Here is a 12,735-nt window from a genome sequence, read left to right as displayed (position 1 = left end):
ACATCACCAACATTCTGTGGCGTCACAGTTATCACGTCACAAACATACTATCGTGTCACAAATATTCTGTCACGTCAAAAACATTCTATTGCGTCACATTCTATCGCGTCACATTGTATTGCGTGACATTCTATCGTGTCACATTCTATCGCATCACACTATCGCATCACAAGCATTCTGTTGCATGACATTCTATCGCGTGACAAACATACTATCGCGTCAAAATCTATGCATCACAAGCATTTTATCGCATCACATTCTATGCCGTCGCAAAAATTCTATCGCGTCACATTCTATCGCGTCACAAACATTCTATCGTGTCACAAACATTCTATCGCGTCACAATCTATCGCGTCACATTCTATCGCATCACAAGCATTCTATTGCGTCACATTCTATGGCGTCACAAACATTCTATCGCGTGAAATTTTATGGCGTCACATATTATGTCGTCACAAACATTCCATCGCGTCACCTTCTATTAAGTCACATTCTATCGCATCACAAACATTCTATCACGTCACATTCTATCACGTCACAAACATTCTATCGCATCACAAACATTCTATCACATCAGAAACATTCTATCGCTTCAAATTCTATCACATCCTTTCTGTCCCGTCACATATCACATTTAAGCAACCTAAGCCCCCAAGCAAAAAGGTCACATTTTTCCACTGAAGTCCAGAGAAGTGGAACATTCCCTGCCTGGTCACATGTTAGCTTATAATCTAGAGGTGTGCAATGCTGAGGGAGATGTCTTCCATCTCAGGGTCCAAAAGCAGAATGGATCCCCCCCCAGGCATTCCCTTGGAAGGAATTTTTATGTCATCCCAAATTTATTCCTTCTAGATTCTCTGAGTAAGAGAACTTCTCAACAGTTGATTCATGTAGGACCACCATGCTCTTTGTTATTAAAAGAAAGTTAACACATGACCTTCTTACCTTTCTTTTTCTAAAATAAGAGCATTTCTTTCCACAGAGCTTTCCCTTTCCTCCCATTAGCACTCCACAGGCAGTGTCAAGGCCACACACTTCTAAAGAGGTCCTGCAGTAGGCAGCGCTTTGTTTTGTACAAGTTGGAAGTTGTCTGTGCCCATTTCAACTGGCATGACCTCTAGGTACCACCCAAATCTTTCCTGAGTGCTTTCCTCAGGGCCTTCCTGAGCTCCTTGCTCTGCAGACTGTAGGTGAGGGGATGGACCAGGGGCGTGAGGACAGGGTAGGAAGAAGGAGAACACCTTGTTGAGCTCTCTGAGTCTGAGGGTTCTGAGCAGCATGTGGACAATGATGAGGGAGCCATAGAAAACAGTGACGACAGTGAAGCGCGAGGAGCAGGTGGAGAAGGCCTTCTGCATGCCCATGCTGGAGGGGATCCTCAGGATGGCAATTATGATGGACACGTAGGAGGCCAGCGTGATCAGGAAGGGGAAGACTGAATCCAGGAGAGTCAGGATGAAAGTTACTATTTTAACTACACTGGTGTCAGTGCAGGCGAGCTCCAGCAAAGGAGTAAAATCAGAGAAGAAGTTGTCAGTTGCAGCAGGGCCACAGAACTTTAACCTTGATAAGAAGACACTATAGACTATAGACTATATACTATAGACACTATAGACTATAGACTATAGACTACTATAGAAAAGACCAAACCCCCAGCCAAGACCCAGCTGCCATCAGGAGACAAACCTTCCAGGTCATGAGGCTTGCATAGAGCAGGGGCTGGCGTATGGCCAAGTACCGATCATAGGACATGGATGCCAGCAGGAAACATTCTGTAACTGCAAAACCAATGAAGAAATAGAGCTGAGTCATACAACCCTGAGCAGAGATAGTCCTGTCCCCAGTCAGGAAGCTGGCCAACAGCTGGGGCAGGATGGTGGAGCTGCAGCAGGTCTCTACAAAGGACAGATTGCCCAAGAATAAGTACATGGAGCTGTGCAGATGCCGGTCTGCCACCACCAGCACAACAATGAGGCTGTTCCCAACCACGGTCACCAAGTAGATCAGGAGCAAGAGTAGGAAGAGTGGTATATGGAGTGAGGGGATGTTCCCCATTCCCAGCAGGAGGAACTCACTTGATGATGTGCAGTTATTCCCTTTCTCTTTCTCCATACGATGTTGTATGTGTACAACATCGACAAGGGTGACTATGAACTACTTGATGCCTTCTGTGCTCTTCAGCCATGTTTCCTAGGGCCACACCTCAGTCTACCATGTCTCTATTCTTTCCCTCGCATAATAGAGCAGAACTGTGAGGAAAGAACTGAGTCTAAGGAAATGCCAGGCCAAAAATCTGGGCATCTGAGGGAAAGAGTAAGTATGTGCGTGAGAGCTCACAGCACAAGTCTGGAAAAGCCAAGTGGCGGTGACCCTGCTGAGGTGCCAAAGATCCCAAGCCCTGAGCCGCAGGGCTGGATTCGGCCTCCTTTACTTGTATGTGGACTCCTGACATATTGCACAGAGTAAAATGAATTTCTGTGGGAGAAGTGGAGAAAGAAAGTAGAAATAAATCAAAAGGGGAGATTCGGGTCAGGAGTCTCAGCACTAAACATCTCTAACTATAGGTACATTTACCACTTCTCTGGAAAGGCCATTTCTTCCATGACCATCAGCACCTGAGGGCATGCTCCTGATGGACTCCCATAAGCACTCAAGATGTTCCGTGCAGCCAGCTGGAGGGGCACAGATGGGACCCAGCCCTTCCTGTTCCTCCCAAGCATGTTGTTTGAGGAAGTGCTGGAAGAGCATGCCTGACGGGATCCTCATGGCACTGCCCTGCCTGGGGCTGTGAGAATAGCCCTGCACACAATTCCTGGACTAGGCACTTGGAGACAAGCAACCAACAGTGCTTATGGGAGCATGCCTTCCTGATGGGCAAGGAGAGCTCAGGTTCTTGTCACCCTGCTGGAGAGGAGCTGGCTGCTCCAAGGACTGAGGGGAAGAGGAACAGGTCTCATAGCTCATGAGGTGATGGTGCTGACATGTGCATTTTGCCAGGTCCCTGCTACTTCCTACGCCCTTTCCCAGATCCTGGAAAGCCACTGCAGGACAAGCAAATCCTGGAGAACACCATTCCCCAGGTTTGTGGGAGTGAATGATATGGTGACCTGTGTGTGAGAACATGACCGGCCAGCACCAGGGACATGGCTGGGGTTTGTACTTGTGAGGTCACCACCACCCAAGCACCTGATAGGCCAGCAGCAGGCACATGGCTTAGATCCATATTGTGAAGTCACTTCTCTCTGAAGCTGGTGGGCTACAGCAGACTCTTGGTTCATGAAAATTCTTTCTGTTTCCTCTGTATCTGCTACTCAGAGGCCAGGAACAGGCTTGTGGCTTTGATACTGTTTTTGAGATCATTTTTCCATCAGCACTTGATATGCCAGAAGCAGAGAGAAGACAGAAGTTTGTGCTTGTGAGGTCACTTCTGCCTGAGTGCTGATAGGCCAGCAGTGGGCACATGGCTTCGATTCTGATTGTGAGGTTACTGCTGCCTCAGTACCTGATAGGCCAGCAGGAAGCTCTTGTATCTTCTAGTGATGTCACCTCAGTCTCTGGTGGTGATAGGCCAGAAACAGGCACATGGCTTGTACGGTCATTGTGAGGTCATTGCTGCCTGAGTACTTGACAGGTCAAAGGCAGGGACATGGCTCTGATGCTGATTGTGAGGTCACTTCCATCTCTATAGATTATATGTCATCAGCAGGCTCTCCATTGCTTTTGGTTCGTGTAAAGTCCCCTCTGCCTCTGCTGCTGACAGGCCAGAAGCAGGTTCATGCCCTCAGTGCAGACCGTGAGGTCACTGCTGCCTGAGTACCGGATAGGCCAGCAGCAGGAACAGCATCAGCAGAGCGGCTGTGAGGTCGCTTCAGCCTGAGCAGCTGAGCAGCAGCAACAGGGCTGTGGAATGGCTTGGGAGGACGCTTCTGGCTCTGAAGACAACAGGCCAGAAGGGCTGTTCCCTGCAGGGCTGGGGCTCTCCAGAGAGGCCTGAGCCGCCCCCCAGGGTACACTGGGCAGGGGGCTTGTGCTGGGCTTCTGCTGCCTTGGATCCAACAGGGTGCCTGGAGTCCACTGGATGGGCTTATCCCTGAGTTCCTGCAAGCAGGGATTTGGCTGGCTTCTCTGGGACTTTTTGGACCCTGAAAGGAGGAGACTACCTCAGTTTTGCAGTTGCAGGATGTGGAGGGTGTTGCAGAGGGTGGGATCCTGGTCCGGAGACCCCATCCTACTGAGCTCCTCTCTAGCAGAATAAGCAGCCTCTGCCCCATCATTCCACAGTCTTAAAAACCACTCTAACAACCCTCCATGGGGCTGCTGCCTGCAGAACCCCTGCACATCCTGCAGCTCTGATGCTTTACAATCATGAGTAGTGGTGGCCCCTTGCAAATTGGCTGTATTCGGTCAGGTGAGCTGCTGCTCTGCCACTGGCCAGGCAGTTGCCTCCCCTTCTTGCTCTGTGCCTGATTCCAAGCTGGGAGGCTCATTGGGGTCTCTGATGTCACAGGTGCTGGTGACCATAGGAGGAGATGATTAGGCTGTTACAGGCTCAGTTTTCCGACTTCTCCCACCTTTCAAGTCAGGCTTGTCGTTTGGGGCTTCCCAACCTGGAAGCTGTATTTGGAAAAGAAAAAAATGACTTGAAATTGAAGGAGATGATTGCCTCATCTAGCCTCTGGTACAGAAGGAAATCTGAAGAAACCAAAGTCTCTGCTGCTTGGACACGTCAGCCCCTGTGTATGTAGCTCTGAGTAGCACCAATGGTTGGAAAGGGGAAGTCTTGACATAGGAAGTACCAGTAGCTCTTCGATGCTGGAGGGCATTTTCATATTTTCAACATGCTTGGAAGGTGAAATTCTCTTCTGAGTCCTCCTGGGAAACATTTGCGGGGACTACAGTTCGGGGCAGTAATGCTTTTCCTGTTGGAAACATCACAGTCTTTGCAGAAGATAAATCTTGCCTAGAAACCCAGAGTGGCTCCATTTTGACCCAGCAGCACCTCTAAGCTGGCGGAGGAGGTGGCCTTGGATGGTATTTATAACTCTTGGCCTCGCTGAGGCACTCCTCAGGTGCAGATAATCCCTCCAGCTCCAGAATCTGTTGTTTTGGATCCTCACCATCTGTAGCAGCCTCCCCCGCCTGGTACCTTTCCCTGGGAGACACACACCAAATACCTGAGCCTGGCGCAAGAACACATGACCCTGGGAGAGGGAAAATGCTGCCATTCAGTTACTGTGTGTGAATGCGCAGTGTGGGAGCACAGAGCTGTGTGCTTGTGGGGCAAATGAAGGTCTCAAGGGAAAGGCACCAGAACGTGGAGGGTGCAGGAGAGAAGAGCCTAGGGTGTTCGCTGTGTTGCATGGACACACTGGGGAAGCTGCACGAGGGGCCATCATCCCAGACCAGCCCCACACAGGTCTGTGTATCCCGGCAGAGGGGAAAATCCCAGTCTTGCATGGCCTCTCTTTTGCACCAGATCCCAGCAAATCCTGGAGTACAGCTGTTTGCTCACCACCACATGGGGCACAGCCCAGAATGTGCAAGGGCTGAGTGCTCAGGCTGCCTCCACCCCTAGAGTCTGAGGGATCGTTTAAGAGTCATTTAATAATACTCCAGCCCTTTCCATGTCCGAGGTCCCTGGTGCCAGCTCCAGCTGAACTCTGGCATTCCTCACCCCCTTCCCTGCTTGCATGGACAAGGTTGCGATGTTCCCCCAGGCAGCCCATGCCCCTTCTACTCTCTGTGCACTTCCACCCAAGCAGCCATAGCTCTGGTGCTGCTACCAGGATGGAAGTGGAGGATCTCCCACAGCGGTTCCTTGAGGAGCTCCCCAGGGAAACGTTCTGCCCAGCCTCACCTCAGCCCCACAGTCCCATCATGATAGAGGGGACCTGCCTTCTCCCAACCCACCCTCACAGTGCCAGCCACACCTAAGCCTGCTCCCGAATGTCTCCAGCACAGCCCTCGAGGAAGTTGGAGCTGCCTTCGGCAATCTAGCACAGCAGCAGTGGTGCCCAGAGCAGAGGATGAACAAGGCAGTTGAGGTGAAGACTCCTGCCCTTGGTAGCACAGCTGGGACATTGGATGGCTGACGACTTTGTGGCTGGCCAGGCTCCAGGTGTGGGGTGGATCTTTGCTTGAGGTTAGGAGCATCAGAATTTTCATGGGCTTCAGTGCAGCCATGATCATGGTGAAGGGAAGTGGGCAGACCCAGGCACGCACAGCTGCAAAGGCTGAGGGTGGAAAAGGCAGTGTGGGGCTGGTGAAGGCCCTCTCTCTCCTCCCTATGGGGAAGAGAGTCCCCAGGCGATGATGGACTCCACTTCGGCCAGCAGAAGGGGAGCACAGGGCAGGGTGGAAGAGGCAGATGGAACTTCTCGAGATGCAAGAGGGAGTTTTCCAACACCTAAGGGTGAGCCAGGGATCTTTGGCTCTTTCCCCTGAGGCTCTCCCAGTTGGACTTACCTTTCCCCGGCAGCTGTGCTGGAGCAGAGGGTGAGGAGCAAGAATTCATGGAATTGCAGAGTAGTTCTGGTGGGAAGAGACCTCTGGAGGTCTCCAGTCTAAGATCCTGGGCAACATAGGGCTGGTTGGAGGCCTCCAGTCTTGTCTGGCCATTGCCAGTTTGTGCTTGACCCTCATTACTTGCTCTGCTCCTCTTATCTGGGCACTTCAGGATGGCCTCCTCCCATCAGTGGGTCACTGTCATGTCTACCTTACCAGAACCCTTGGCTCCCCACTCTGCTTCCATCGTGGAGCAGCCCTACAGTGGGGCCATGGGCCATGCTGGTCGGGCAGGAAGCAGACCTAGCTGGACAGGGATCACCACCGCTGATATTATTGGCCACTGCGTGTGCTCTTGCACAGTGCTCAGAATGGCCCCAAGGTGTTTGCAATGGCAGGAGATGTGTTCGGGTGGGCACCAGCTCCAGCCTGTGTTGTTTCACTGAAGGTGCAGGAATCACCCTCTAGAGACCCTTCCCGGAGTCTCCTGAGTCTCTACTGCCTCTCCGGGGATTGCAGAGTCCTCCTTTGGCCATATGTACCGGGAGTTAATGCTTAACCTTCCGGTTCTCCACCATGGACTGTCCCTCACTTTGTGAGGCTCCGCTCAGTGCCCACCCCCAGGCACATGTTGTCCCTGGAGATCCTCTGAGCTCTCCTGGGACTCAGATTCCCCTCCAGAAGGGTGAGTATCTCTCTTTCATCAGCACTGCCATCTGTGCGATAGACCTGGGCAGGCAATTCAGAGACCGTTCCCCATCTCCACTGGCACTGGTCACTGAGAAATGCACTCTGAGAGCAGCCCTCAGTCCCCAACAGGTCACCCACAGACAGTGAGCTTCCTCCCAGATCCCATGGAGTTCACAAGCAGAACGCCAAATCCTTAGCTGTGCAATCCCATGGGGGTATTTTTGACTCCATCTTCTGAAGAAAGGTCAGACTTCAGGCACGTCACAGGGGAGATTCTCTTTTATTATGGAAATTATTATTATTATGGAGGTCAGGTCTGGCATAAGGGTGCCCTTTGCCTCGTCCTGCTGTACTTCCAGAACACATGAACTTAGTGACACAACCCAAACCCACCACGTTATGAGAACTCCTGGGTTATATCCACAGAATGGAGCAGAGAAGTCCAGCATGGAAATGAAGAGAACAGCTCCAAAAAGGGAAATTCCTGCTACTGGGAAGGGATATGACTCCAGTAAAGCTGCAGCCCCCACTCAAAGCTGCAGCAAGGACAGGCCTGCTGTGGCAGTGGTATGAGGATACTGGCAAGCTCAGGATCTGTTCTCACAAGCTGCTGCCTGACTCCCATCCAACCTAGTCCCCCTCCACTTGTAGTGTTGGAGTGCTGGAGAGGCAAGGGACCAGCTGATGGTGACAGCTGCTTGCACCCTTGCAGAAGTGGGCTGTAAGATCACACCCTGACTGTGGCCAGGGGAGCTGAGCTCTCCTAGTGGACATGGGACCCATGGTCTCACCCCACCTGTACTCGCCTGCACCCGACTCTGTGCCCCTGAGCTCCCTTGAAGTCAGTGCCAAAAGAGACCTTGCAAAAAGAAAATCTCCTCATTGCACTGCAGGCATCCAAGGGAGTTCAGACTAGCAGGCTCTGAGGTTCTCCCATCTCTGATGGTGAAGGGGGAAGCCCAGCTCCCTGCTTCAACATAGTCTGTGAGTTATATTCAAATGAGAGAAATGGCACAAATAAAAACTTTTTTCTTTCTTTTCACAAGAAAGTATCAGTGAGAAGTAAGGAAAAAAAATGAATCACACAGGTCCTTGATGCCAGATGACATGGGACTGATGAGAGGATGCATATGGAATGGTTATTGGTGCTGCCATTGGAGCCATTGAACCAGTTTCCTCAGTGCATCCTTGAGTTCCTTGTTCCTCATGCTGTAGATGAGGGAGTTCACTGCTGGAGGCATCACTGAGTTCAGAACAGCCACCACCAGAGCCGGAGCTGGGGAGGAGATGGAGGGGGGCTTCATGTAAGCAAAAAAATGCAGTGCTGACAAATAGGGAGATCACAGCCAGGTGCGGGAGGCACATGGAAAAGGCTTTGTGCTGGCCCTGCTCAGAGGGGATCCTCAGCACAGCAGTGAAAATCTGCACGTAGGACAGCACGATGAAAATATAAAACACAAAAAACAAACAGGCACTAACCACAATAAGCCCAGCTTCCCTGAGGTAGGAGTGTGAGCAGGAGAGCTTGAGGATGTGGGGAATCTTGCAGAAGAACTGGTCCATCTGTTGCCTTGGCACAATGTTATTGAAAATGTGTTGGCAGTTTGCAGCACAGAGTAGAGAAGAGCAGTGACCCAGGCAGCTGCTGCCATTTTGACACAAGCTCTGCTGCTCATGAGGGTCCCAAAGCACAGGGGTCTGCAGATGGCAACATAGCGATCATAGGCCATGACTGTAAGAAGACAATACTCTCCTCCTAACAAGAAGACAAGTAGAAAGACTTGTGCAGCAGATCCCCAGTAAGAAATGGACTTGCTGTCCCACAGGGAATTGGTGATGGATTTGGGGATAGTGGTGGAGACAGTGACAAGGTCAAGGAGGGAGAGGTTGAGGAGGAAGGAGTACATAGGGGTGTGGAGGTGGTAGTTGCAGGCCATAGCCTGGAACCTCTGTCCCCTCTCCTCTGTCCTTGGAGTGGCCAGCTCCTGAGGCTCCTGAGCCTGACGTCTCTTTGCCCATCCTGAGGGCATGCTCCTGATGGACTGCCATAAGCACTGTTGGTTGCTTGTCTCCAAGTGCCTAGTCCAGGAATTGTGTGCAGGGCTATTCTCACAGCCCCAGGCAGGGCAGTGCCATGAGGATCCCGTCAGGCATGCTCTTCCAGCACTTCCTCAAACAACATGCTTGGGAGGAACAGGAAGGGCTGGGTCCCATCTGTGCCCCTCCAGCTGGCTGCACGGAACATCTTGAGTGCTTATGGGAGTCCATCAGGAGCATGCCCTCAGGTGCTGATGGTCATGGAAGAAATGGCCTTTCCAGAGAAGTGGTAAATGTACCTATAGTTAGAGATGTTTAGTGCTGAGACTCCTGACCCGAATCTCCCCTTTTGATTTATTTCTACTTTCTTTCTCCACTTCTCCCACAGAAATTCATTTTACTCTGTGCAATATGTCAGGAGTCCACATACAAGTAAAGGAGGCCGAATCCAGCCCTGCGGCTCAGGGCTTGGGATCTTTGGCACCTCAGCAGGGTCACCGCCACTTGGCTTTTCCAGACTTGTGCTGTGAGCTCTCACGCACATACTTACTCTTTCCCTCAGATGCCCAGATTTTTGGCCTGGCATTTCCTTAGACTCAGTTCTTTCCTCACAGTTCTGCTCTATTATGCGAGGGAAAGAATAGAGACATGGTAGACTGAGGTGTGGCCCTAGGAAACATGGCTGAAGAGCACAGAAGGCATCAAGTAGTTCATAGTCACCCTTGTCGATGTTGTACACATACAACATCGTATGGAGAAAGAGAAAGGGAATAACTGCACATCATCAAGTGAGTTCCTCCTGCTGGGAATGGGGAACATCCCCTCACTCCATATACCACTCTTCCTACTCTTGCTCCTGATCTACTTGGTGACCGTGGTTGGGAACAGCCTCATTGTTGTGCTGGTGGTGGCAGACCGGCATCTGCACAGCTCCATGTACTTATTCTTGGGCAATCTGTCCTTTGTAGAGACCTGCTGCAGCTCCACCATCCTGCCCCAGCTGTTGGCCAGCTTCCTGACTGGGGACAGGACTATCTCTGCTCAGGGTTGTATGACTCAGCTCTATTTCTTCATTGGTTTTGCAGTTACAGAATGTTTCCTGCTGGCATCCATGTCCTATGATCGGTACTTGGCCATACGCCAGCCCCTGCTCTATGCAAGCCTCATGACCTGGAAGGTTTGTCTCCTGATGGCAGCTGGGTCTTGGCTGGGGGTTTGGTCTTTTCTATAGTAGCCACTGTCTTCTTATCAAGGTTAAAGTTCTGTGGCCCTGCTGCAACTGACAACTTCTTCTCTGATTTTACTCCTTTGCTGGAGCTCGCCTGCACTGACACCAGTGTAGTTAAAATAGTAACTTTCATCCTGACTCTCCTGGATTCAGTCTTCCCCTTCCTGATCACGCTGGCCTCCTACGTGTCCATCATAATTGCCATCCTGAGGATCCCCTCCAGCATGGGCATGCAGAAGGCCTTCTCCACCTGCTCCTCGAACCTCACTGTCGTCACTGTTTTCTATGGCACCCTCATCATTGTCCACATGCTGCCCAGAACCTCCAGACTCAGACAGCTCAACAAGGTGTTCTCCTTCTACACCATCCTCACCACCCTGGTCCATCCCCTCACCTACAGTCTGCAGAGCAAGGAGCTCAGGAAGGCCCTGAGGAAAGCACTCAGGAAAGATTTGGGTGGTACCCAGGGCTCATGCCAGTTGACATGGGCACAAACAACTTCTAACTTCTACAAAGCCAAGTACTGTGTACTGCAAGATCTCTTTAGAAGTGTGCGGCCTTGAGATTGCCTGTGGAGTGTTAATGGGAGGAAAGGGAAAGCTCTGTGGAAAGAAATGCTTTTATTTTAGAAAAAGTTAAAAAGGTCATGCATTAACTTTTTCTTTGATTATAAGGAGTGTGGTGTTCCTACATGTATCAACTGTTTTCTTTCTCGGAGAATCTGGAAGGAATAAATTTGGGATGGCAGATGAATTCCTTCCACGGGCACGCCTGGGGGGATCCATCTTGCTTTTGGTCCCTGAGATGGGAGACATCTCCCTCAGCATTGCACATTTCTAGGGTAGAAGCTGGCATGTCAGCCGGCAGTGAATATTACATCTCTCTGGACTTCTAAGAAAAAATGTGCCGTTTCTGTTTGGGGGCTCAGGTGGGTTAAACCCACCTCAACTATATTCCCTCCTTTGGCTTGGCACAACCTCAAGGACCAGCTAGGGTTACAACAAGTGGTTGGATGGGGTGAGCACTCATGCCTTCTCCAGCAGCAAGAGGAAATGGAAAAGCCTGAGTGAGGCAGGCAGTTCCTGTTGCTGAGGGTTAGCAAAAGAGATTCAAGCAACACCTGGGCCTCCCTCTTCCACACTGTCCCTGTCCACTGAGGTAACAGCAAAACCCACTCCAGCTGTTCTTCTCTGACTCCAGCTGCAGCTCTGCTCCTCACCCATCACCTTCTTGTAGGGAGATGGCACTATCATCCTTCCTCCCAACTCCTTTACTCTTAGAGTATCAGGCTTCTCTCCCCAGCCCTCATTCCTATTGCAAAGCTTTTACCAGTCCTCCAGAGCCTAGGACAGGGGTGGGCCTGGGGACCACATTCCCCATGCATCTCAACTCCTTTATCTCCCTGTGCTATGGGACCTTGGGAGTCTCATCCTACTTGATGGTATTTGCCACCAAGAAACACTCCTGAATCCTCTTCAGCTTTCTCACCAAGAGTCACAAGTCCTCTTCTGAAAAGCTGATCTCTCATCAGTCAGGCGTGTGCTCACCTTTTGCACAGGGCTACTGGGGTTATCCCACCCCAGGTTCAAGACTCTCTCCTTTCCTTGCCTGAATTTCAGGAGGCTCCTGCCAGCCCAAATCTGCAGTGCGTTGAGGTTCCTCTGAATAGCAACCAGCCCTCTAGAGTACTGAGCAGCAGATGAGAGAGACCAGAGCTCTCAGGTCACTGATGGATGGGCACTGAGTAAACCTTCCCACTATGGACCTGCAGAGGATCAAGCCCCGATCCATTAACTGATCACAAGGGCACAAAATTATCCGGGGTCTCCTGGGAAAGGGGAGACTCTTCCGGGGATATTGGAGAGAGGCTGTCACACTGCGTAGAATTTGGTCTGGCATGTTTTACGAGGATTAGGGGAATGTAGAAAGCTTATTCTGAGATGTCCACGCAGAAGGCCAAAAGTGGGGAAAAGAGGAGATCCAGGGGAATCAAGAAGAGGAAGAATGGTGAAATGGAAGGGAGGGGCAAAGAAAGGGAGCAGTTCCATGTCAACAAGCTGCTGGTCAGTACGCTTGTCTGGCTGACATAAGGGTATGCATAATGTGAGAGCATCTGCTTCATGAAGATTATCTGGTCTCAGACCATTCCAGTGCAAAAGGGATAATAAGTAAAGAGAAAGCACTTAAAAAACCCACATAGACATAAACATGATAGACAAGGAGTAACAGAGATGATGCCGAGACCAACATTCCCCAGTCATTAATTGATGTGTCAT

General features: G+C 50.9%; 1 protein-coding gene and 1 pseudogene across 1 annotated transcript; one reads left to right on the top strand and one right to left on the bottom strand.

Annotated features, from left to right (window-relative positions):
- Positions 1-1,117: 1,117 nt before the first annotated feature.
- LOC134154330 (olfactory receptor 6N1-like) lies at positions 1,118-1,752 on the bottom strand (annotated as a pseudogene).
- Positions 1,753-9,982: 8,230 nt separating this feature from the next.
- Positions 9,983-11,022, top strand: LOC134154329 (olfactory receptor 5B21-like). The gene is given in 2 exon segments (XM_062601080.1): positions 9,983-10,439; positions 10,442-11,022. Coding segments are annotated over 2 exon segments (1,038 nt in total).
- The last annotated feature ends 1,713 nt before the right edge of the window (positions 11,023-12,735 follow it).

This window comes from Rhea pennata, unplaced genomic scaffold (genome assembly GCF_028389875.1).
Source record: "Rhea pennata isolate bPtePen1 unplaced genomic scaffold, bPtePen1.pri scaffold_23_2, whole genome shotgun sequence".
NCBI lineage: Eukaryota > Metazoa > Chordata > Aves > Rheiformes > Rheidae > Rhea > Rhea pennata.
This window is presented reverse-complemented; position numbering and strand designations above follow the sequence as displayed.